This window comes from Macaca thibetana, chromosome 1 (assembly GCF_024542745.1).
Source record: "Macaca thibetana thibetana isolate TM-01 chromosome 1, ASM2454274v1, whole genome shotgun sequence".
In the NCBI taxonomy this organism is placed as follows: domain Eukaryota; kingdom Metazoa; phylum Chordata; class Mammalia; order Primates; family Cercopithecidae; genus Macaca; species Macaca thibetana.
The window spans coordinates 68122000-68149920 of record NC_065578.1 but is presented as its reverse complement, the minus strand read 5'-3'; the positions used below and the strand labels follow the sequence as shown (position 1 = coordinate 68149920).

General features: G+C 37.4%; 2 protein-coding genes across 2 annotated transcripts in view; both read right to left on the bottom strand.

Annotated features, from left to right (window-relative positions):
- LRRC7 (leucine rich repeat containing 7) overlaps positions 1-27921 on the bottom strand; it is a 1535715-nt gene that overhangs the window by 1182395 nt on the left and 325399 nt on the right. The gene's annotated exons all lie outside the window — the stretch shown is intronic.
- LOC126948640 (outer mitochondrial transmembrane helix translocase-like) lies at positions 6334-7514 on the bottom strand. The gene is given in 1 exon segment (XM_050780806.1): positions 6334-7514. A coding segment is annotated over 1 exon segment (1113 nt). The 5' UTR covers positions 7447-7514.

Genomic DNA, 27921 nt, shown 5'->3' with positions numbered 1-27921 from the left:
AGTACCTCTGAGTCCTAGAGAAATGTATCTCCCTATGCCTCAATTTTCTCATTTGTAAAACTGGAATGTTTCATAGTGTTGTGAAGACTAAATATTACATTAAAAGTACTTGGAACAATTCCTAGCACATAGTAAGCAGTCAAAAATGTTAGCCTTATCATGTTTAAATTTTGCAGTGTCTTTTGTTACTCTTCTAGTGTCATATTACAGATGAAGAAATAGAATCAAAGAGAATGTAAATATAACTTGCTAATGGTAAAAACACAACCTATTCTGATTCCTGATCTTACTCAGGAGAGAGAGTGCATGATTTTCAACCAGCACAACATCTAATTTTATTGTAATAGGTGAGGAGCTGTGGATGAGGGGAATGCCATCATCTAAGACTTACCTATTAGTGGCTTCAATGAAAGTGCTTCCCAAGCCAAACAGGGATTCTTCTCCTTATCTAATTCATTGCACTGCTTTTTGGAATCCTTTCACAGCATTTTTATCTTCCCTGACATTTAATTTGTAATCCCAGGAAACCAGAAACTTTCACATATGCAGTTGCCTAGGCTCTCAAAGCAGGGAACACTCCCTTAACTAGGCAACAGATATTTCCAGCAGAAACCTCAGTCAGTGAACATGGCAATATGCAGTGGGAATTCAGTGATGCTTGCAATGAGTCAGCCAGAATTCTCTGCCCAGAGCTGTTCAGGGTTGATAGCACCATGTAAACAGAAAAATCAAGCATGTAGGTTGACCACAATTATGATAAAGACAGAGGCCTACACCCCATTAAAACTATTGTTAGCTCAGTAGTATCGTCTATGTAATATTAATCATAAGAGTAAAGCTAGTTTTTACGGTTGATTTTATATACTGTCTCACACAGGCAAGGCTCCAAAAGGTGTGGTGATTTGTCAAAGTCAAACAGCTAATGTATGAGCTTCCTATGGCTATTGTAACAAATTTCCATAAACAGCAGCTTAAAACAATGCTAATTAATTTTCTTACAATTCTGGAGATCAGAAGTCCAAAATGAGTCTCACTGGGTCAAAAATAAGGGAGTGTTTCTGGAGGCTCTAGAGACTCTGTTTCCTTGCCTTTCCCATCTACTACAGGCTGCCTACATAGCCTGGCTCATGGATCTCTTCCTCAGTCTTCAAAGCTCACAACTTCATCACTCTAACCTCTGCATTCATGGTCACACATCATAGTCTGTTAATTTAAAAACACAAGATCCACACATTTAGAAAAAGATATTTTATTTCTTGTAAAGGGTTACAGCCTGCACGTGGCCATTTCACAGAGTCGGAAGCATAGTCTGGCAAAGACAAGGGGTGGCACTTCAAAGAAGGAGGGGTTAGGCTAGGAGCTTTATGATGAACAGATTGGCTACACATACATATTTAACAGGATGTAGGAGAAGCTCTGAATATTCAGGAAGATGGTCCTGACACATGCGCACTGAATAAACATGCATGTAACATACAATCTATGTTCACTCTGAGGTGGAGACTTAACACTTAGATATATGATAACTAGACCCTGTATGTCTACAAGTCTTCTCGGGACACAAAGGCACTCAAGTGTGCAGCCTCTGTAAACTGACCAAAACTTATCCATGGTCAGTGGTCTTCTAATCGGGAGAAAGTTGCTGAAATCAGTCTCTTGTCCAATTAAAGCTTTAGTTAGGGCTGGTGAAACGGGGGCCCTCAGTTAGTCAGTGTCTAATGATTAGTAAAGTGGAAAGTTTCAACATTGCTTATTTGAAGGCCAGTATGTGTAGCCACTTGCTAGAGAAAAAGGAAATATTTGTGACAATTAGAACATAATTTATTTTTTAAGTGTAAGGGTGGATGACTTAACCCTTGCCTGGCATGGCCTTAAGTCCTGTTTGTAGTTTGATATCTGACTGCCACATAGTCTGTCCTGTCAGTCTTATGATCTCCGGTTTAACACTGTTTTCGCTAAACTCCAAAAGGAAGGGAGTATAACCAGGTGTGTTTGACCTCCTAGCCTGTCAGTTTTCAAGTTTTTTAATGGTGTCTTCTTAGCCAAGGGGGGGTTTGTACAGTTGGTTGGGGCTTAGAGTTTTATTTTTAGTTTACACCTGACTCTGGTTCTTTTGTCTCTGTCTTCCACTTATAAGGACTCTATTGTTACATTGGTTTTATCTGGATAATCCAGAATAATCTCCCTATTTTAAGGTCAGCTGATTAGCCACAATAATTCCATGCATTATCTTAATTACTCTTTGCCATATAACGTAACATAGTCACAGGTTCTGAAGATTGGGGTATGGATATGTAGCAGGCCATTATTCTGCCTTTGACAGTAGGAAAATCTCCCCTAAACATTTACTTAGTACAGAGATGCTCATGGAGGCAAAAATGAGTGCAGCAAGACACTGTGAATATATGCCCAACATTTGCTGAGATGGCACACCAACTCCTCAGGCCAACAGTTCATTCTCTATTTGTCAGAACCCTACATACACTTGGTCACTCAGTTAAGGAAGCTCTCCATATCCACCTCTATAACTGATGCTTCTTCCTCTTTGCCTAACACAAGTTGTTATTCTTCTATGTCACCTTTATGCCTCATAGCAGAGACTAATCTACATAACTCTCCCAGTACCTTAAGATGTACCATCCATTCCACTCCAAACTTCCAAGAGTTCAGCAAGGAAAGTTTTATGAAATGTCCTATTGAGTGGATCTACAAATCTACATGTTAAAGGTGGTGATGATGCCAAGGGTCAAATACTGTCTGACAGCAGCATGATTTCCATTTAATATCCGTTCAAGGAGTATTTCCAGAGCACTGCGATCCTGGTCCTGTGGAAGGTGAAAGACAAGGGAACTCTCTACATTCATAGAACATGCACTGTGATGGAGGAGGGATACAGATAAAGAAGCTCCTCTAAATCTTTAAATGTGCAGCGTCCATTAGAGTGTGCAGCAGAGGCATGTACTCTCAATCAAGTGATCTCCTAGGGGAAACTGTGTTTTGGTTCTGGTTTTGGTTTCCTCACTTGCAAAATGAGACTGGAATAAATTGGAGGATGCTATCAGGCCCTGGACATATTTAGTCCATAAAGGTGAGGCCAATCATATTGGCCCTCTGTGGTGGGTTTTTCTTTTCTTTTTTTGAACGACCATTAGATGTGCTGGCAACATGGAGCCTATTTACCTCCCAGCAATGATCTGAGCTGAGATGTGCATGTCTCTGGCATCTGTACATGCTCTCCAATCACCATCAGCCACTTCACTTGCTATGGCACCTCTTACGTAGAAGCCAAGTATCAGGGGCCATTTTTCAGCAGGCAGTAGGTCACCTCACTCATTCTTAGTATTAGCTCATACTTAATGTGACTCCCAGTTTTAACGATCTGGTTTTCTGTTTGCTCAATTGTGTGAATAAATCAATATACTAACCTCGACCTTAGGAAGTTCGAAATATGGAGATAAATAATAAATATATCTTGACTTTAAGACAGACATTAAAGAGAGGCCAATTATAACAAACCATTAAAACAGTAGTATATGTGTTAACAAGAAAGGAAGCATGAAACAAAGGAGAAAGGACAGTTCTTTAAGGAGGAGACAGGTTTTACAGCAGGGTGGCATCAGGTAAGCAAGGAGAAAATAACTTTGCCAGCGCATTGCACACATTTGGATACAATATAGGTTCAAAATAGGTGATTGCTGAAGAGAATGGAGATAAATTGAATTCTAGAATGAGAAACCTGCATGTCAGAGGCAAAGAGGTGAATGATAACCTTGTGTTCTGGGAGCCCTAATCATTTGACCAGGGTTAGAGCATAGAATTTACATTCAGAAGAAGGGAGATATGAGACTGGGGAGACAGAAAAAAATTCAATAATTGAGACCTTGTGTGTCAGGTTGATGAGGTTTAATTTATTCTAAAGATGATAGGGTATCACGGCAGGAGATTAAGCAGGGAGCACATGACTAGATTTGAAAAGTTTTTCAAAAGATCACTGTCAAGAGAATGAGTGGTCAGCATTAGGGGCTTATACCATAGATAGACAAATAACTTGGGAGACTGTTGTGATAACCATAGTGACAGAGAATCAATAGTTAAGATTTCTATGTTGCAAATGAAAGATATTCCAAGTCCAATTCTGTTAATAAATAAGTAAACTTATTGGCTCATGCAATGAAAGTAGTGAAGTAGGGTGGGCTTTGAAGATGGATTAAAGCACCTGTCTCAGATCCATTTCCCTTTCGTTCCTGGGCTATACCTTATCTTCTGGCTGGTTTTCCTCATGTGGTGAATTAATTCAGGTTTTAAGTCTTCGGAAAATTTCCAGCAGTTGTCCCCTTGCATCTCATTGGCAAAATGGATTATGTGCTCTTCATCTAATCTTTTGTTCATGGGAATATGAAAAGCTAGGTTTAGGAACCACTCTTTGGGATAGGGATGGTAGAATTGCCATTCAATCAATCAGACCTGTCCCTGAAGTTGGGGGTTGGAATAGGTTTTTCTGAATTATCCAGGTCATATACAGGAAAGGTGTATATGGGAACAACATTTAGATTACTATCGGGAACAGGAAAGCAGTGCTTGGGAGACAGCTATCAAGAGGTACTTTGAATGATAATGGTCTAAGTTTTTTTTTTTAATGTCAGGAATGAAGTAATGGAGAGGACAGAGAAATGTTAAAAGGATGGAAGGATTGAGAGTTGATCATTGATTAATTATGAGAGGTTAAAAAAAAAGAAATTGAGAAAGAGGCCTCAACTTACTTTTTTTTTTTAAAGAGGGACCCCTTTATTACACATTTATATAATTATAAAACTATAATAATATAGTTATTAAAAATGGGACACTTTTTTCCATTTTTGGTATCTTGTATTCAATTTTTCCATCCTCTTCACAATCTTCCATTAACTTTCTTTTTGTTATCCAGTGTTCACCTGAAACTTCTACCCCACCATTCAAAGTACAACCAAAGAATAAATGATCTTATAGATGTTGTGAGAGACATTATCAGATAAATTAATCCAGTAACACATGAATAAAGATTGAGAGTTTTTAAATAAGTATAGTAAAAGCAAAAACATATGAAGCATAATTTAATCTGATGATTCAGAAGGCACCTCAAGATTGTGTTGTGCCATTTTCCTCATGCTGCATGTTTAGGTGCCTATAACAGAATTCTGGTTAGTAAAATATTGAAAAAAATTTGACATATAATTCACATTAAATGACTACAGATAGATACAATATGGGCATTTTGATGTGTACATTTGTACTTGACCAGGGTACAATTTATAATATACTAAGTAAAGTAAAATTAATTACAAAATGAGTATTTTTAGCACACTTAGTAACAGCTACTTGTTTTAAACTATTATTTCATTTTTGATGACCAAATTATATTTGACCATAATTAAAGAACACATAACCTTAAAATAATATTTAAGAAACATAGTTACAACAGACATATGTTACATTAAATGAAGAAAGTAAAGAAACGTACATGTATTAAAGGGTACTGAGGTTTTTCAAACCTTTGCTTTTGAAAAGTCTTTTAATCCACTTTCATGTAAATCAATTTAAACTTAAAAAGTTTATACTCAGTGTACTTACAGAAAGAGGTGAAATCAGTATTGAGCACATGACTGCCTAACAACCATTCAATGCTGATCACGAACTAATATTTTTATTTGATTATCCTGACAAACATAATAATTGAGCCCATGTATATATGCAAGACGTGGAGGATCCAACTAATCAACTGCAGAAAGAAAAACACTCAACTTAAAAAAGGTTGAAACAAATGACAAATGGAAATGGCTGAATCACTGTACCTTTTTGACACAACCTTAAATCTTAGTTTTACTATATATTATTTGGTACTCCTGGATTCAGTAGTTGGGGTAAAAAAGGTTTCTGTATTCAAACATATCTACAGAATGTCAATATAAAATGTGTGGATATATACATTTAATATACACACACATATGCGCATACACACAAACGCATACTCGCATGTCTAGGAACCAGCACCTAACCACATCCCTGTTTCTCACTAATGACCCAATGAATCATTTATGACTTTAAGACCAGCTTAGATTCTATAAGGCTGTACAATATATGGCTAAAGAGGTCAAACACAAGCACCCATGTTCAGGATGGATTCAACTGTTCCTCCTCATGATTTTTGACAAACAGTAATACCACTTATGTAACAACTATATCTCAATAACTTAGAATTCAGAGTATAAAACCATAAACATTGAGCTCCCTCATTGTTTAAAGAACACTCTTTCCATTCTATTTCCACTGACTGATAAGAGGACGCACCAAACTAGATCACAGAACTGTACAAATAATCTTTACTCTTAATCTAAACAAACGTGTTAAAACATTCTGAAATGCTGCATCCTTTGATGTCTTCATCTTTTCAATTGCCCGATGCAGGTCCTGCTGTTGAACAGGCCGAATTTCATCTTCATCATGGCTTTCTTCTGATGTAGAATTAACATATTCTCTAACACAGAGGAGGGCAGCATCTCGACACATCTCTTTTAGGTCACTTCCTGAAAAGCCGTCAGTTTCCTGGGCAACTTCTAGCAGGTCTACATGCCTATCCACATTTTCATTTTTCAAGATGAGTTTCAGGATTGCTTCTCTCTGTTTTAAAGCAGGCTGGTTGATGTGAAATCTTGTAGGCATTCTTCTCATTATAGCAGAGTAAAGGTCCTGAGGACGACTGGTAGCTCCCATTACTATGACCTGGCAACTGTGATCAGTATCCCATCCATCCCAGAGACTCATAAACTTAGCTTTCATCATGGCTGTAGCTTCATGGTCAGAACTTGAACGGTTTCATAGAAAAGAGTCTATTTCATCTATAAAGATGATGGATGGTTGTAGCTTTATGGCAAGGGAGAAGATAGCAGCAGCCAATTTTTGAGGTTCACCATACCACTTGTCAGTCAGTGTCGAAGGCTGAAGGTTAATAAATCGACAGCCTGCTTCTTTGGCAGTGGCCTTGGCAATCAACGTTTGACCACAGCCTGGAGGCCCATAGAGAAGAACACCTTTTGGAGGTTGCAGAAGCCTGGAATTCTCAAACAAATGTTTCTTTTTGATAGGTAAGATGACTGTGTCTTTCAGATCTGTAATGACATCATCGAAACCTGCTATATCACTCCAAGTAACATGCATATTAAGAGGGTCTACTAGATGAGCAGCAATACTCATTTCATATTCTGAGACCTTCATATTTTTCATACCGATTTGCTTCATTAGTTTTTCTGCCTGTTTCTGAGCTTCTACTTTTTGCTTTCTGGTTGGATCAATTGCATCTACCATCCATTTGATAGTAAAGTATGTCACTGCATCAAATATTGTCAAACGGAAAATTAAACCAACAACTTCATTTCGACTCAAAGGACGAGAAAAGGCTTCAGCATGTACCATCTTGATTGTTAACCCAGGAGCAGAAGCAGCCGGAGAAATGCCCTCAGCCGGCCTCGCACAGGAAGGAAATGCAGCCTGAGGGAGAACACTTCTGGTGGGAGCCGCGACCCACTCCCTCTCACAGAGCATGCGCGACCCCCGGTCGCCAGCGAGAATGCGGCGTGCTCCCAGTCTTACAAGCGGTGAGCGAGAGCAAATTCGTGCAGCCGGTGCTTGCTTAACCTGCTACCTGCTGGCCGGATACTTTCTGCGAAGCCCGGAGCCTCAACTTTCTCACATAGGTAACTGGGATTCCTCAATAATGAACATATTTTAAAGTAAAGAAAATGGATTGACAAAGCCCTGATTCTTTGTTATTCAAGTGAGGTTTAGAAATGAGTTGGATGGTTGTGTTAGAGGACCAAGTTCATATGCCCGCTGCATAATAACAGACCTATACACTGAGGCAGCTGGGTTTACATCAGAGAAAGTGTTTAATGATCTCAGGGTAGCTGAGGAGATGGAAGGAGACCCTCAAATCCATCTCTCCAAGGAGTTTGGGGCCGGGGTTTTAAAGGGATTTTTGGAGGGCAAGGGGATGAAAAATTGGGGCCATTCGTTGGTTGGGGCAAGAAGGATGAAATCATCAGGATGTGGAAACTGCATTGTTTGGGTAAGTCAGCTTCTCTTGGGGTCCTTCAGACCAGCTGATGTCAGTAATTTCACTGGTATGCGGGCCTTGAAAGAATACCTCAAATGGGTAAATTTAATATTTCATAGTGTTTAGGTTGTTGACTATAAAGCAGTTAAGGGGAGCTATAATCTGTGACAGGGCTTATGTGATTCTGTGGCAGTAGGCTGTGAACAACTATGAGGAAGCACGTCAGAGAGCAAGCTGACCTAATGATTAATGCTGAATGTGCTGGAAGCTTGGTTTATTTTGGTTTCTTCCCCTCCCTTCTTCTATGATAAATTTTATAAAATTTATAAGGACAGTTTCAGTTGAGTCCAGATCACAAAAGAGAAGATAGGATTGGAGGTAAAGATTAGGAGCATCATGAGATCACGGATGAGAATCCCCAAGGACAGGACTATGATAAAAGCAACCTCTGAGCATGTTACAATAAAATTGTTCTTTAAAGATGTGATTCTTACAAAAGGGCAACTCTCCCCTCAGGAATAAAAGAGGTCCCACTAGCCTCTGAGAGCAGCTACTTCAACCTCAAAACCAAGGAGTTCCAGCCGAGTGGCTGGGAGAGTTGATGAGCAGCTTCTTCACCTCCCCTTAGTGCTCCTTTGAGGGAGCTAAAATGCATTACAACTGCCACTGTTGTCTGCCCTCTGGAAGTTTACAATGTGAGACAAATGTTCACTCTATTTAGGACATGAACTGTTTCTGAAAATATGCCCCTCACCATACAAGAGAAGCAATGGATTCTTAGTGTCCAGAAATAGAGGTCTGACTGAAATTTGACTTGAGCTTGATAATACGTGGCTTGCCTTGTTAGGATATTAAATATTAGAGAGGTAACTCATCACTGCAGATTAATGAAGTCATCAAAATCATTTAGAAATAATTGCGGGCCTAATTTTAATTAGAAGTTTGATTGCTACTATTGAAACGAAGTAAGAGAAATGCACACTCCTCACCCTCGGAATGTTGTTCTCATTGAAACAACAATTACTATGTCAATCTTTAGCTCATTAGTGGCCCTTTCTTGAGATTTACATTAGATGGTTTCCAAAGAATAGAGTATTTTAGGCAGGGAATATAGGGTGGCAGGACTGTAATTAAAAAAAACTCCTAGAATCAAAAGAAAAGATAGAAATGTCATTTTCTGAATGTAAGCAAATATAATGTAAGAAAAATTGATGGCTTTCAGAGAAGTAAGATAAAATAGTATTCTAACAGGTTGGGATATTTTCATCAGTTTGGCAAGGAGAAAAAGGAGTGCCCCTAAAATGGAAAGCATCTATCTAAAAAGAAACAAATATAAAAACCTTCAAATGACTGTCTTAAAGAAATGTTGTACATAGATATAAGTTGTTGATTAGCATGTTGAAATGGGAGAGTTCCCTGACCCCGTCGTAGGACTTGTGACAGGGGTGTGACTCATTTGCTCACCACCACTCACTCAAGCCCCTTATGGGAGGGGGAGAATGCAGATGGGCAAGTACAGGAGCTGACGCAAGCGCTTTTGGGCTCCAGCCCCATGGTAGCATCTAGGGATGTGTTACAACTAATGCCCTTTTAACAGTTGCCATCCATGGATGGCTAAGTGTTAAACCAGCTCAGTGGAGAGTCAGGGTAACAGCCTTTTACACCCTGACTGCTTGGTACCCAGGTCCTTGTCCAGTGTTCAAGAAGAATCAGGTCACCTGGACTTGAAGGATGGTGACTGAGGGGCTTTCATTGAGTGGTGGAGGTGGGTCTCAGTGAGATGGATGGGAAGCTGGAAAGGGGATGGAGTGGGAAGATGACTTTCCAATGGGGTTTGGCCGTCTATGGTAAATTCCCCTCCAACCGTCCCCAGCCAAACTCCTCTCAACATTCGGATGCTCCTTCTCTTCTCTCCTTTTCTGCTGCAATGCTCTGCCACTCTTCTGTTCCTCTGTTTCTCTGCTTGTGGAGCTTGCAATCTATATGAGCAGAGGATGGGGGCATGGCAGGCCAGGGTGGCCTTGGAAAAGGTGATACTTGGACAGGAAAACTAGCAATGCATGTTTCTATTTAGGGCTGTGTGTTTCCAGGCTTGAGGGTGGGGCCTTTGCAGGGTACTGTCCTCTTCTACCCAGTATTTTCCTGCCTCCTGTCCTTATCAATGTGATTTTAGAAATGATACACCAGAGACCAGGATGCATCATTTATCAAATCTTATCCTCACATGGAAAGAGAGGAAGAAACAGACAGAGAAGGAGAGGCAGGTGGGAAGCATAGAAACAGAAAAAGAGGCAGAGATTATGTGGAAAATAAGCATTTTGCTCATCAAAGTGGTGTACTCTGGAATAATGACAGTTTTCTGAGTTCCACATGGCCTATTTTATTCATGTCTAACTAGTTTATTTTACTTTGATTTCATATTTTCCAAAAACTTGTTGTATTTCTATTTATTTGTTTATTTATTTAGAGACAGGCTGTTGCTCTGTCGTGCAGGCTGGAATGTGGTGGTACAGTCATGACTCACTGAAATCTCAACCTTCTGGTCTCAAGTGATCCACCCACCTTCAGCCTCCTAAGTAACTAGGACTACAGGCCCGCACCACCAAGCTTTGCTAATTTTTAATTTTTATTTTTTTTTTTGTAGAGACAAAGTCTTACTATGTTGCCCAGAACATTCATATTTTGAATTTGGCTTTTCAAGTATTCCAGGATATGGTGAGAATGAAAAAGTTCAAGTGGCATGATTGATTGCTTAACAAATATCAAAATGTTGTTCTAAGTATTTTGTTTGCACTACCGTGTCTAAGCGTACTTAGAAAATAGCAATTCTGGTCACTAATTTTTTTGCATTAATAAAGAATAAATGTGTTTTCTGAGTGTCTTTGAGTTTATTTTCCATAAGTTAATAAGTAAACTAGTAAAATCAAAGATTGGGATAAGACATTAGTTTTCAAAATAATGTTATAACCCATTCTATATTAAAAAGAAAACAAAGAAACACAAATTCACTGGTCTTTCTCTTTGTTACTTCTTATTGTGACAAAGTGCATTTTATATAAAATGTTATCATTGGGCAATTTCTCAAATGCTATCAGGAATTTTTTGCGGGTATCCAAGAGCAAATTTTTTGCAAAGAAAACAAATGGTTAACCAAGTTAATTTATATAAACAAAGAAAGGGGTATATATGGCAGACACTACTAGTGCTGGCTGTGTACCAAATTATTCATTCTCCTCTGTGTTACCAAGAGACCTACGCTTTTGGAGCATCAGTGTTCCCAGGCTACAAAACAAACAAACAACAAACGAAGTCCCAGCCTTCCTTGCAATTAGAGGTGTCCATGTTACATAGTTTTGGCCCACTTAAAAAGAAAAGAAATGAATGGAAACATGCTAGATATTTCTGGAAATGTTATTTTGGAAACTTTTATTTATTCACTCCATACTTCACTCGGTTTTAAGTACAGTGTACACACTGTGGCTCCTTATTACAATCAGCACCTATACAAATTTATAATTCGCCCTCTCCATAACTCTTCTCAGTGGAATTAGAATGATGACGTCAAGGCCAGTGCATTGCACAACTTTGGTGAGCACTGTAATCCATGTAAATAGTGTATTCTGAGGGCACCAACACTGTCTCTGGAAGAGGTTGCAGCCTGATTTCACAGAACCAAACTGTTGTCTTAGTTTATGCATAAATGTCTGCAAAATGTCATGGTTCTTTTGAAGAATTAATCATATTGAGTTATATTTTAAGGGAGAAATATGTTGGATTTTCATAGGAACAGCCTTGCCATTATTCTGAAATTTCTAATCAAACACTAGCATTTGAATATTTTTCTTTTGATGACAGTCCCTTACTTCAGGTGGTTTGGCTAGTTCTCCATCTCCAAGAGTGCTTTGTCCTTTATAAACGGCAACAATGACAATGGTTTGAAAAAGCCAAGTTGGAGGGAACATTTAAGAATATAAATTTGATGATTCTGCAACTATTCTGGGCCATCAATGGAGATGGAAACATGAACAATTTATCTCACAAAACAAGCTTAGGACAAATGCACACTGGGTATAGTTGATGGTAACTCTGTCCTAATTGCTCAGGTCAGAAACAGAGTAATTCTTGACTTTTCTCTTTCTTTCGCACTTCACATCTAGTCCAACCACAAATGATGTCATCACCAATTACCACTTAAATCTCCATGTAAGTTCTTTCAGTCATGGTTTTGCTTTACTGATTTCAGATACAGCTGGAACCAGGGTTTGCAGGACCCTTGAGGTTAGATAATTCACATTTCTCCTTCCTGCATTTACTCTGTCTCGTGCCTTCAAAGCCAAAGAGATTTAAATAGCAATTGAATTGCATACTGACTTTCACGTTTTTTCCTTCCTTTGATTTTTGTTCTTACTAGCTCCAATGAAATGTAAAATACCCTGGAATCTTTAATGTTCTAAATTGTTCTAAACTTGGAATCTAGTCTATGTGGCACTTGAAATCTCAGCAGATGTCTCCTTTTATCACCTTTGTAGTGAAGATTGCTATGATGACCGGATATAGACAATGCTGTCATTATTGAGCTGATTTCTTCATGGAAGTATCTCTGTCTGAACAAGATTGGACTGAGACGTTACCTAACTTCCATGGTAAGGTGGGTGACAATGTGGCAGGACACATTTTTATGGCCAAAAAAGTGTGTGTGTTCTTTTATAGCATCCTAGGACCCCCAAAGGGCTAAATCCTAAAAAGGAGGTCCAAGTACTGATAATATCAGTCTAGGGGTTCAAAAAGGTACACCTTGCCTGAGGCATCCAGTTCAGCACTTGTCTGGCTGGAAAATTTATAGAAACAATTAAAATTCCCTGTACAATGATAGTCCCAAAACTTAGGACACTAAAGATGAAATGAAATTTAGGGAACCTTTTATTCAAATACCTCCTTTAATAGAACTACAGGCATGATTTTCATTGACCAGATTTACACAGCAATTTAGAGGATGATTTGGACTAAAAACTTGAGAAAAGAAAAATCATTCAGAGCAATCTGAGCTGTGTGAAGTACATAAAATGTATCAGGCCCAGAGAGACAGGAGTGTGGGACTTCAGTCATGTCACCTCCTCCTCCATGCCTGAGGGCAATTGTTTAAAGTAATTTTGTTCCTGACTAGCTGTCTCACCCATTATCTTCATATTACTGGAATTTTAGTTTGTTTTTTCTTTTATTTTCTTTCCTTTTTTTTTTTTTTTTTTTTTTTTTTTTTGAGACAGAGTCTTGCTCCATTGCCCAGGCTGGAGTGCAGTGACACGATCATGACTCACTGCAGCCTTAAGCTCCCAGGCTTATGCAATCTTCCCACCTCAGCCTTCCGAGTAGCTGGGACTACAGGCGTGCACCATCTCACCAGGCTAATTTATTTTATTTTTTTATTTTCGGTAGAGATGAGGTCTTGCTCTGTTGCCAGGCTGATCTCAAACTTCTGGGCTCAAGTGATCCTCCTGCTTTAGCCTCCCAAAATGCTGGGATTATAGGCATGAGCAACTGTGCCTGGCCATGGAATTTGTCGTACAAAGAATAATGTTTAGCTCATCAATAGATTATGCTATTTTAATGTAAATTATTGGTAAACAATTCAGGAATTGCCTCTTCTTTTTCATTAGAAATCCATTCGATATATGGAAAAGAAAAGAAAAGAAAATCCATTGATAATTGCTGTTAATTGGAGTATATATTTAGGACAACTTGACTGTATCCTCCCAGATTGCTGTCCAAAGCATGGTCCAAATAAACTCTACTTATATTAATTTTTCTTCAGTTTCTTCTTTTAGTTTATTGAGAAAATACAGATGAAGTACTTAGTTCAATGTCTCTTATTGCTAAGGCAGGGATCTCAGGAGGGAGCTGTCATGAGTTCATAAAGTTTCCCTCTAGAGCCTTGAGAACATGATAATAGATCTTCAAAGCAGGCAGGCTGGGGTCACAAGGTGGATAAGAAATTTCAGGGTTTGAAAAACTATAATTAATCCTTAGAACCTAATGGAAACTGGAAGTGACTTAAATAACCTACTGTTAACCCAAAAGGAAATAATCAATTGGCCAATGATTGCTATTTTCCAATAAAGTTTTTAAAAATGAAAAAAGAGGTCCATATTCATTGTAATTTTTATTTTTAGAACTACAGAATTTGTAGCTTAATGGAAAGAAAAACATAATTTCATTGTTTAATGGCCTCGAAAAAAATTGCAATTTAATTTATGCTTATTGTTAATTGGGCTTTTTATACTGTATTTTCATAATCATAAGATTTCTTTAGACTCACATATAATAATTCTCTGTTTTACACTGAAGAATTATTTACCTAAAGTAGTGTTAAATTAGACAAATGTTCTGTTTAAAAAGGTTTTTAGCATATGTTTGGGTTTTAGAAAATCACCTACAAATGAATATGTGAACTTTTTGCAGAGAATTACACTGCAATGATCATCGCTATTTAAACACTACTTAAAACTGGAAAAAGACTAAAGTCGTCATCATGTCTAGCCTCACTAACTTCAGTAAATTAAAGATTAGTGGCACCAATTTGTAGTAACTACCGGGGTAATTGTTTACTTCTTTTTACATATTATTTAAGCCTATTATATACTGTTAGTGCATTCTCTTTGAAGATCCAAGGGAGAAACTTCCCTTTGGTCTCAGCATCAGGGATAGTTATATTTCTCCTGAGCAACTGGTTTGTTTGGAGAATAGTAATATCATTTTGTCTTCTTTCATATTTGGAACTTCCATAAGAAGTTCCATATACAGCTTTCATTTATATACCCAATCATTTCATTTATATACCCAATCATCTATTGAGTTTTATTATATATTAGACATCCTCTTAGGCACCATAGACACTCAAATAAAGCAAGATCCCTGTCCTTAAGCACTCAAAATCTAACGGGGAGGACAAACCAGTAACTAACAGAAAATCCCTTTGCTATGTAAGTGTGAGAATGCCAGAGAAGGTTGCTATGGGAACCCTTGGAAGAGGAATCTGAGTCATAGGCATCAGGGAAGGCTTTTCGTAGGAGTAGATGTCTATACCAAACCCTGAAGAATGAATAGAAATGAGCTGTTAGAGAAGTTGGCGGAAAGTAGGGAGATAAAGAGAATAAGAATGTTTACCAGGAAAAGAAAATAGAGAGCACCAAACCCCAGAGGAAAGAGACAACAGGGAGTGTGGCTGGAGCAGAAAATGTGTGTGGGAGGTATTAATATGGCGTTGGGATGGTTAGGTTCCTAATGGAACTCATACATCAGACAAAGAGACTGGACTATCCTAAGGCAAGGGAGAGCCATTGCAACTTTTAATTTTTATTTATTTATTTATTTGTTTGTTTATTTATTTATTGAATTTTAGGAAGATCATTCTGGTGTGAAAATTGGTTTGGTTGGGGATAAAGCCTGGAGGACTGGAAGCAAATTAGGAGACTAAATCAGTTTTCAGAATCGCAGTTGAATGTCCTAACAATAGGAAGAGATTTATTGGAGACAGATTAAGGAGGAAGAACCCGTAAAAGACATAGTAAGTAATTGGATTAAGGTTGACAGGGTAAATGTAATATTCTATTATCCTGTGAGATTTGCAAGGAAGCCTGCTCTTCTGGTTGCATTTCTGTGTGTACAACTTGCCTTTTATTACAAAAGATTTGAACTGAAGTTATCTTCATTACTCGTAGTATCTGGGTATCTGTATAAAGTCATTTAGGTATTTTCAGAAGACCCTCTGACCCAAATAAAATATTGTCCACTTATATCTGAAATTCTATAATTAGAGCTCCATTATTTTTGTTTAAGCTACACACTCTGCTTATTCAGCAAAGCTTTTATATCACTTATAATTCAAAGTGAATGAGTTTATTATCTCTTTTCCTGAGAAAATTAGAAAGAGCATTATAAGAGGACTTGCAGTAAAAGAGCCGTGGGAGCGGGGGTTGAGAAGGAAGTACACAACCTGCAAGGAGAGGCTAAGGACACGGAAAGAAGCAGGTGGAAGGTGGGTTTTCTTAACCAGTCTCCCCTCTCCCACTCTTGCCCTGCTTCATCCTGCCAACAACCAGAAACTGCAGGCATCATGTTAAAACATAAATTAGATAATATAACTTCTCTGTTCAAAAGACTTGAATGGCTTTGCTGTTCATTCCGACTAAAGCCAAAGTAGCCTCCAAGATCCTATAGATCTATTACACCCTACCCCATGCCGTTACTTCTCTGAATCTTCTGTCATCTTTCTTTCGTCCACATGCCGGCTTTCTTGTTAGTTCATAAACCCATTGAGCATTCCTGTGTCAGAACATTTTCTTCGTCTCTCCTCTGTTTAAGTGATCTATCCTTAGAAAGACAATTGCTTGTTTCTTCATTTGCTTAGTCTTTATCCATATTTAATATTCTTTATTGAGGCCTTCCCTGATCATCTTATTTAAAGTATGCCCCTTTCCTCACACTCCCTACTTTATTCTTTCTGTAATTTACCATCATCTAGCATACTATCCATGCTACTCAAGTATGTTTTTATTTTAATTGTCTGACTCTCTCTCTGGAATGAAATCACTTTGCTGCATCCTTAGATGTATACCACTACCAGACATATAATAAAGGTTAATAAATATTTATTAAATTTCACCTTACCAAAGTCTAGCTCTGTGGGTCAGGAAGTATTTGAGGATGGAGAAATAGAACATCACCAAGTACCAGTAATAAAGTTGGAACAAGGGCACAGTTCATTCTTGCTATGTGACTTTTACCAGAATACTGTATGAGTTGTATAGTCATTGTCATTCTTTCCCCATCTTCCTACTTTATATAAAATTCTGGTTGGAACAGGTCATCTGGATAATTCAAGTCAGGATTCTCTTCAGCTCAATATACAGGCAGGTTTCCAGAAAAATTCCTCCATATACTATTTCGTTTTTCTGTAATGTACTTTTCTCAAACTTCATGTGCTAGCCACACCACGCATGCCCTGTTGACTTAGCTTTGCTATTCTCCGGTGCTGAAAAGAGTCTTGCCAAGGGACTCACCTGGAGTGAAACCTTTTCGTGATCTTCTGCCCCTAATAACAGAAGTGATTGGTCTCGCTGACCCAGAATTTGAGTTAGGATTCAAAAATTGTTTCCCCCATTTCTGTGAAAAATGCCATTAGATTTTTGATACGGATTTAACTGAATCTATTCTGTAGATTTCCTTGGATAATAAGGGTATTTTAATAGTATTATTTCTTCCAATCCATGAACAAAAGATACCTTTCCATTAATTGGTGTCTTCTTCTATTTCTTTCATTAATGTTTTCTAGTTTTTGTTGAACGTATCTTTTGTGTCTTTGGTTAAATTTATTTGTAAGTCTGTTATTCTTTATGATACTATTGTAAATGAGGTTTGTTTTAATTTCCTTTTTTGAATAGTTTGATATTATGTAAAAAATCTATTGATGTCTGCAAGTTGATTTTATTTCTTGCAACTTTACTCAATTTATGTATTAGTTCTAATAATTTTTAATGGTGTCTTTAGCGTTTTCTCTATATAAAGTCTTATAATCTATAAACAGATAATTTTACTTTTTCCTTTCTTTTTTGGATGGCTTTTATTTATTTTTCTTGTCTAATCGCTCTGGCTAGGACTTCCAGTACAATGTCAAATAGAAGTGGTAGGAGAGGGCATCCTTGCCTTGTTACTAATTAAAAGAAGAGCTTTCAGTGTTTACCCATTGATTATGTTAGCTGTGGGTTTTCCATAAATGGCCCTCATTGTGTTGGGGTATGTTCTTTATATACACCTTTTGTTGAGAGTTTTTATCATGAATAAATATTGAGCTTTGTTAATGCTTTTTCTGTATCGAGATGGTCACACGGTTTTTATTTTTCATTTTGTTAATGTGGTATATCATATTGATTAATTTCCATATGTTAAAACAAACTTGAATCCCAGAGATAAATCACAATTGGTCATGGAGCATAATTTTTTTCATGTGCTGTTGAATTTAATTTGCTAGCAGTATTTTGTTGAGAAATTGTGCATCTATGTTCATCAGATATATGGTTCTCTTGTGGTGTCTTTGGCTTCGTTATTAGAGTGATGTTGGCCTCATAAAATGAGTTTGGATGTGCTTCCTCTTTTACTATATTATAGAAGAGTTTAAGAAGAATTATTATTAATGTTTTACAGGATTCACCTGTTAAAACTATCGAGTTCTGGGTTTTTCTTTGTTGAGAGGTTTTGTTTGCAGCTTAAATCTTAATAACAAATAAGTTATTAGTCTGTTCAGGGCTCCTATTTCTTCTTGATGCAGTCTTGATAAATTGTATGTTTCTAGGAATTTATCCATTTCTTTGTGATTATAAAATTTATGGCATATAATAATTTATAGTAGTCTCTTATGATCCTTTTTATATCTGAGGCATCTGTTGAAATATATTCTTTTTCATTTTTGATTTTACTAATATGTCTTTTTTTTCTTAGTTATTCTAGCTAAGGATTAAAGTAACTTGCAATAGTTATTATCATTCTTATTTTGTAAACAAGGAAACTGAGTCTCAGTAAAGTTGAATATCTGGCCATGCTATGTCACTTTCAGTTAGCAAAATGGAATCCACAGTGAGTAGCTCAGTAGAAAATATTTAATATGGAGAACTATTCTCAAAGGGGTTGGCAGAGCTGAAAAAGCAAATAAGAAGTAGTGAAGCAACTCAGAACTCAGGAATAGCAAAAAGCCATCATCAGCCCTGGGACTGAAGGGCCAAGGAGTAGGTGGTATTACCAGACTCTAAGTGCTAAAGTGGCCCAGTGTAAGCTACAATCACTACAATGCAAGAACTATAAACTACAAAGAAGATGGACTCCGCTGCCCAAGGACTCCCTGTAGAAGAGAGTGGGAGAGAAAGAAACCAGCTTTCTTCTTGTTTCACCTTTCAGTTCTCGTCCAGTGCCCTCCATTGGCTGATCCTAGCTAGAATCCAATTGGCAAAAGAGCTTGTGAAAAGCAATTTGATGAAGTCAGTGCCCTTTAATACAGAATAGAGCAGATAAAGTACAAGGAAAAAAATCAAAGAGCAAATAGACTAGTGACCAGAATATCAAACAAGGATTCACAGTCAATAATTGGCAAACTTTTGATTGAAACTCAAGTCTTTATACTCAGAAGACACATGTACATCTTGACTTTTTAAAATGCTATGGTGTCCTTCAAGTGAACATAACTCTTTTTTTTGTATGTAGTATATCTTAATTTTTTTCCTGTTTCTACTTTTTAAAAACTATTTAGCTCAAAAGATGAAGAGACTGTGTTAAAAAGGAAACAGAAAAGTGATGGGATACCTTGCTGGCACCTTTCCAGATACTGCCAGGTAAACATTAAACAATGATAGGGATGTCAGAAAATGACACTACTATAGTAACAAGCAGCCAAGCATAATATTGGTGAGGACAGGCTTTACTGTTGGCAAACTGGTTTTGGAATATGTGACTGATCACACTTACTGACTGCATAATCTTGGGACACAATTATGTAAATTATTTGATCCTCAGTTTCCTCATCCATAAAATGGAAATAATAGCACCAGCCGTTCATAGTTGCATTCATAGTGGAATTGATGAGGGATAAATTAAACTATATATCATAAATATATAGATAATTTTAATTTATTCATATATATATACACACACACACATATATATATATATATGTAAAGTCACCTCATTAGGTTCCTGAGTTTACAAGTGGTCAATCAGTGGCATACTGTAGGTGTCATGTATTTCAGTGTGAAAAGACAGCTAGAATTTGAACAGAATAGCATGCAGTTCAGAACATCCCACACTTCCTTCAAGGTAAAATTTAAAGGATCCAAAAGTCTGTATTTTTGTGCTAGATCAACTCCCTCAAGTGTCATGCTACAAATTCTTGCATTTTGACAAATTTGAAAAAAAATACTTATTTTAGACAATGAAGGTTCAAATATTCACTGTGATTCACTTAGTGATAGTACTTGGGAATAATTTCATCATTTGTAATGAATCCTCAGTAGAAAATGAATTTAAAGTGATTATATTTTAATGGAATAACATGGCAGTTTATATAACCATATTGAAAAGGTTGTCAAGAACTTGGATCAATTTAAATTTATTTTGCTATTTTTTATTTGGAAATGGAATGTAATATTATCTAAAAATTCTCACCAAGGGAATGTAAATTGGTTCAACCATTGTGGAAGATAGTGTGGTGGTTCCTCAAAGGCTTAAAACCAGAAATTCCATTTGACCCAGCAATCCCATTACTGGGTATATACCCAAAGGAATATAAATTATTCTGTTATAAAGATACATGCATACATATGTTCATTGCAGCACTATTCACAATAGCAAAGACATGGTGTCAACCCAAATGCCCATAAATTATAGACTAGATAAAGAAAATGTGGTACATATACACCAGGAAAACCTATGCAGCCATAAAAAGTAATAAGATAATGTGCTTTGCAGGGACATGGATGGAACTGGAAGCCATTATCCTCAGCAAACTAACACAGAAACAGAAAACCAAACACTGCATGCACTCACTTATAAGTGGGAGCTGAACAATCAGAACACAAGGACATAGGGAAGGGAACAACACACACTCTCAGGGTGTCGGTGGGGAGGGATAGCCTCACGATAAATGGCTAATGCACATGAGGTTTAATACCTAGGTGATAGGTTGATAGGGGCAGCAAACCACCATAGCACACATTCACCTACGTAACAAGCCTGCACATCCTGTACATGTATCTAAGAACTTAAAATTGAATTAAATATAATTTAATTTAATCTAATAGAATTTAATAGAATTAAATTAAATTTAATATGATTTAATTTTAAAAAATATATGTGCATGTATATATGTATGTGTATGTATGTATATATCATATGTGTGTGTGTGTGTGTGTGTGTGTGTGTGTATATATATATAATTAAAAAGAGCCATTCCAGAGCCATGGCCTAAGATTTTTCCAGACTGGATCAATAAAACAAGCCTCAACAAGTTCTTAAAATCTTACATAAAATATTCTCGCCTAAATATGTTTCCACTGCTTTCTCATGGCAAGGAATTTCCTAAGGTAGATAGTAGATATGTGACCCTTTGTAAGAATAAATTGACAGATACAGTTTCTCTTAGCTTAATGCTGATATAAATTTAGTTTGAATGTGAATAAGAAGTAGCTGTTGGAATTCCCAAGAACCACTGAATTCAAGCCTGATTCCAAGAGTACAGAAGCATCATTATTAATTTCCTATTGTTTTGAGACATATATAGTCTCTTCATCACCATAAATTATTTTGCCTTTAGGCATGCTGTTGGACATAATAAATAATTTCCTTTTTGCCATTCTGCCTTGCATCTGTTAACGAGTTGAGCTGAATCCACACACCATTTTTGGCATGTTCATATGCTGACCAAACTATAACTTCCCGTTTGTTCATCCCTGAGCCTATCTCTCACTACCTATCTCTCTACTACTAAATACTTATCTCTCACTCTGAGGGCAAAGGTATACCTGTTCAAAGAAGAGAGAGACACCAGAGAAGAAGAAAAGCAAAAGTGAAAGAGCATTTCCTAATATCCAGAGTGAAGCTAGTCTGGGCTTCACATCCATGGCTTTCAAAGGTTGCAACCTCAAATTAGTAGGAACGGCCTCCACACCTGTGTTCCTTCACCAAATGGAGAACTTCAAAATCACCTGAAAGGTCAGAATTTTCCTACTTTTGGTTTTCCTGTTATTAAGTAAAGTAGCGTAGAGCTGGGTCTATGGTTAACCAGGACTACTGCTGTCCCCTCAAGAAAGGACATAAACCAATAGCCAGAAAGCCAGCTGGACACAGTGGCTCACACCTGTAATCCCAGCACTTTGGGAGGCCAAGGTGGAAGGATTGGATAAGCCCAGGAGTTTGAGACCAGACTGGGCAACATAGAGAAACCCCGTCTCTACAAAAAAATTTTTAAAAATCTGGGCATGGTGGCATGCCTATAGTCCCAGCTACTCGGGAGACTGAGGTGGGAGGATCACTTAAGCCCAGGAGTTGGAGGCTGCAGTGAGCTATGATCATGCCACTGCCATCCAACTTTGGCAACAGAAAGAGTTCCTGTCTCTAAGAAAAAATAAATAAATAAAAGATTCAGAAGATAGTTAACACCTCCATAAAGCAGCTTCTCCACTTCTCCCAGTTTTTCCTGTAACTCACAGTTATTGCTACAACTGGAGTATCCATTTTATTTCCCTCCAAGTTCAGTGTACTAATATAACCCTATTAACCAGACAGAAGTAGGATACTGCACTAGACTCCTATATATCTTTCATTCATTCAGAAAATATTTATTGAGCAACTGCTGTATGTTAAGTATAGTCTTAGTTTGAGTTACCAAAACAGACAGAAATCACTCCTCTCGTTGATTTTACATTCTGATGGGAGAAAGAGGCGATAAACAAGATGAATAATAGATAATATGTTATTGATAACTATGGTGGAGGAATGAAGCAAGAAGGTATACAAAGAATATTAAAGGTAGGGAGTATAACCAACGTCTTAGTAAATGCCAGTGTCACCCTAGGGTTTATGAAAGCTCTTGAGATTTAACTGAGAGTCATTCTTATGATATAAACAATTAATATATCAAGTCTTACAAAAATGACTCCACTCATTTGAATAGTAGAAGTTTGACAGTTAATTCATAAGAATTTTCAGGATGATGTACTGGCTCATTTAATGATAGAATTCTGTCTTTAATGATAGATGACAGGGTCTTGGATTATGACTAAAAAGTGTTCTTAATCAGTAGGCTGGCCATTTCTGGTCAGTCTCAGTCCTCCATTCCAATACGATTCCTGAGGTCTTGCCTGGTGCTCCTCACAATGACCTTATTCTGACTGGACCTGCCCAGCTGTATGACTTGTGGGCCTGATAGAATCCAGCTTCTGATGAGCTGTTCTGTTCAAACAGTGTTTAATGGCTCATGGTGGCAAGCTTTGTCTTTACCAGGATGTAGTAGCGTGTTATGAGTGGTCTATCGAATGGTTTGTAATTCATTGCAGCAGATGACATGACTTTTTTCTTTAGAACACTCAAGATCTGTATTGTAGTTTTTCAACCAGAGCTTGCTATAAACTCCACATACCATTTTTTCTCGTCGTAGATATCTATAATGCTATATGAACTATCCAGACATGGTTCAACATCAGGGCTGCCTACATTGTAGCCTGTATCAGGTGCTGAGGGCTTTATTGCTCTGGGATCATTAATAGAGACATATTCTCAAGTGTGGAATATGTGCTTCTAGAACCCAGAAATGTCTACCCAATGTTGTGCTTCCCTCTTAGTTGTGAAAAATTTAGAATAAAAGAATCTGTTCTTTAATGTGAGGGGATATTGCGGCATGCCTTCGAATCCTGAACCTCTAAAAACATCATTAATTTGGCAGGACGCTTCCTAAGATTTCTCTTCCACTCTCTGAAGTACCTCTAAGGTGCTTTCTACTTCTTTCTTATTTGATCCCATGAACATGATGCCTCTGATTCACTGAACTACATTGATATTCTGTGCAATGTTCAGACAACCCAGATCCCTTTGGATTATATTGTGACAGGCCCAGTGAGTTAGCATAGCCCTGGGGCAAAATCATAAATGTAAAATGTTTTCCATCCCATGTGAATGAAATTTGCTTCTGTTTCTTCCTCCCGATAGAAATGGAAAAGAATGTATTCGCAAGATCAGGTGACACATTTCATGTTCCGCAGCAGCATGAACCTGTTCTAGCAAAGATACCACATCTGGCACAACAGCTGCAATCGAAACAAGTACTTGTTCAAGTTTATGAGAGTCCACTGTCACCCTCCAAGACCTGTCTGCTTTTCCAGTGCAATCGTGGTGTGTTAAATGGTAGATTAACAGGATCAGCCCTGGCCGGGCGCAGTGGCTCATGCCTGTAATCCCAGCACTTTGGGCGGCCAAGGCAGGCGGATCATGAGGTCAGGAGTTTGAGACCAGCCTGGCCAACATAGTGAAACCATGTCTCTACTAAAAATACAAAAAATTAGCTGAGTGTGGTGGCGGGCGCCTGTAATCCCAGCTACTTGGGAGGCTGAGGCAGGAGAATGGCGTGAACCCAGGAGGCGGAGGTTGCACTGAGACGAGATCACCCCACTGCACTCAGGAACTCTTCCTTAGGATGAAGCGGTTGTTGTTTTGTTTTATCTTTCTTGGAGTGAGGGAGTTCCAGAGGCTTCCAATTTGCTTTCCCTCCTAGAATAACCATTACCCCATAGGCCAAGGAATTAATGTGGCCTTTTATGATGATCTGAAAACCTACTGTCTACAGTATAAGCTCTCTTCTTATGGTTTTTAAAATATGCCTTCCAAGAAACAATTTTCCACAGTGAAAATTCTACGGGTTAACAAATATTTTAAAATGTGAAAATGTACTCTTACTAATAATCACTTCACCAGTGATGACAAGAGTATGGTAAAAATGGGCACTTTTATGTTGCTTTTTCTGGAGTTGCTATGTTGATACAGGACAATTTGCAACGTATGTCAAGAATTTCAAAAATGTTCCCACCTTTTGAACTGAACTTCCCAATTCTAATTATGTATCCTAAGGTAAAAAAATAATAAATATAATTATACTTAAGAATATATGGATTTCAGTATTTTTTGAAATACTACTTACATATTTTTATTACTTGAACAAGTACAGACTAAGAAATACATGATTCTAATAAAACAAAAAATAGAAAATATAGATTGGAGGAGGTACGTAAAGTTACATCAGCCAAAATCTCATTCCCCAGAAATTATCATTGTTAACATTTTCTGGCTGATTCTTCCAGATGTTTTCCAAGTGATCAGAAACATAAATATATGCAAAAAATAGATTACCATAAAATAAAATTTTCTTTAATAATTTTTTTTCTCATTTAAAAATAATAATTCTCCTCAATTCTGTAATACTATAATATATAAATATGCTACGTTTTACTTAGGAACCACATGACTTTCTATTATGAGACCATGCCAGTATGCTTTTTAACAATCTAGCATTGCTAGACATTTAGGTTCCTTTCAACTATTCATGGTTTATATACAACATGGAGATGAATATCTATGTGTACATACCTATGGATACTTCTTTAATTGCATGCTTAGAATAAATACAAAGAGTTCAATTTCTTTCTTCTTTCTTTTTCTATTTCAATTTTTTTGAGACAGGGTCTTGCTCTGTCACCAGGCTGGAGTACAATGGCATGATCTTGGCTTACTGCAGCCTTGACCTCCTAGACTCAAGCAATCCTTCTGCTTCAGCCTCCTGAGTAGCTAGGACTACATGAGTGCACTACCAGACCCGGCTAATTTTGAAATTTTTCTTTTGTGGAGACAGGGTTCACTATGCTGACCAGACTGGTTTCCAACTCGTGGCCTCAAGCAACCCTTTCATCTTAGCCTCCCCGAGTGCTAGGATTATAGGTGTGAGTCACTGTGCCTGGCCCAATTTCTTTAAAGTACCCAATATTTAGGGTCTTTGATATATACTGTTAAAATATCTTGTAGGGAAGTTATATCAACTCCTATAAGTGCTTGGAAATGCCTATTTCCCCACAGTTACGACAGCACAAGATGTTACTAGTGTTTAGATAAAACATATTTTAATTACATGTCTTTTGTTACTATAATATATGAACATTTTAAATGTCATCCTTTCTGTAGTGTATCATCTATGCATCAATTTTAGACCATTTTATGTCTTTTTTTGTATTTTTAGTTATTGATTTTTCTAAGAGTATTTTAGGAAGTTTGGTTTGTCATGTTTCCTTCAATGTTATGTATGTATGTATCCAGTTAAAAGCAGCTTTTAAATTCTGTGCAGTTAAATATACTAAATATTTTTGTGTGAATTCTGCTTTGTTTCTTAGAAATTCCCTTCTATACCAAGATTATATAATAATTCACCCTTATATTCTGCTAACCCTTTTTTGATACCATTTTAAAGATTAAATGATCAATTCATCTTGAATTTATTTAGAAAAAAGTTAAGAAAGGTAATATAATTTGTGGTTATTTTGGGGTGATGGTGTTCAGAATATTATTTTCATTTGCCCACTACTTTGAAATACTATCTTTATCAGATTCTAAATTTGAAATAACTAGAAATAACTTGAATATCACATAGCAAAAGATAATTAAATCAAACTATTCAATAAAATATTGGGCTGTAATTAAATATAATGTTTACAATGAATTTTCAATACCTTGATCTTATGCTGGAGGAAAGCAAGCAATCAAATTCTAGAAACAATAGGCTTAAAACTGTATTTTTTCATATATTCAAAAATTTACTTCTAGGGAGAAAAAGGACTTCCCAAAATATACAGAAACAATAATTATTTCTGTGTGTTAAGAACATGGCAGAATGTTCCCTGCTTCTTTTGGCCTTTCTGTATAGTACAATTTTTTAGATGAGTATGTTCCTCTTGTAATGGGGAAAAAAAAAAACTTACGTTTTGTTTAAAAATATGATAAGCATACCTAGTTGTATTCTCCATCTTGAGGGCAAAATATCAAGAAAATATGAATTAAAAGGGCCTGTAGTTTTCAGCAAAAGAAGGAATACAGGCATTTTGGTTATCTCTTTTACCACTGTGAGAGTTTCCACGCTAACTGGCTATTTGGGAGGATGAATGAGTCAGCATTCTCCAATGCAGGTCGGCACCTCTGAATCTTCTCCCCCACCCCCACAACCATTTATCCTAAAGGCTCCCATTTCAGTTTATTATGGCGAGCTCCAATGCTTGCCCAAGGTCTGAGGGGGTCAATTTGCTGTGGAAAATCGATTAGGCATCATCGTTCCTGCAGAGTACTTAAATTCCAAGGGAGCCTTAAATGAGGCTTATACAGAATTGTTCACAAGGTGGCTTTTAAGGGGTATGCGCTTTGAGAAATTGTCAGTACTGGAACTTTATTGATTGATCTGAGCAACAATTCACTGAAATTGCATAAGGTACTTGTACAACTGTTAATGTCGTGAAGAAAAAGAAACACAGAACTAGGCCAGAGAGAAAATATCTCTTGAAGGGGATGTAGCATTCTGTTCTACCCAGAAAATGTGAGGAAAACCCAATTACTGTTGTGTAAATTACACTGTATGGATGTTTCTCCTTTTCTTATTTCTCCTTAACACTCTTTCAGAGCTTACACTTTGGAGAAGTAGTGAAGTGGCTACCAAACACTCACATTTATTCTTGGTCCTCAAATTCACTCAGTTCTTCACTCCATTTGGAGAAAGAGTAACCGCCATAAACTCCAACCAATGGAGATTCTCACTCTCAAGGCTCTGGTTGGGGAGACAATAGCTCAGTGATCCCCAAATGAATGTTCCCTTTGCTTTTTTGTTTTACTGATACAGAGTCTCTCTCTGTTGCCCAGACTGGAGTGCAGAGGTGTGATCTCGGCTCATTGCAACCTCTGCCTCCCGGTTCAAGCAATTCTCCTGTCTCAGCCTCCCTGGTAACTGGGACTACAGGTGCCTGCCACCACAGCCAGCTAATTTTTGTATTTTTAGTAGAGATAGTATTTTACCTTGTTGGTCAGACTGGTCTCGAACTCCTGACCTCAGGTGATCCACCTGCCTCAGCCTCCAAAAGTGCTGGGATTACAGGTGTGAGCCACTGTGCCCGGCCCCCTTGCCTGTTTTTCTGCATGAATCATCCCATCCTAACCAGGTAGCAGGATAAGAGGATGAAATTTTCAAAAAGTCATATCTACAGTGATATAGAGCCCAAATT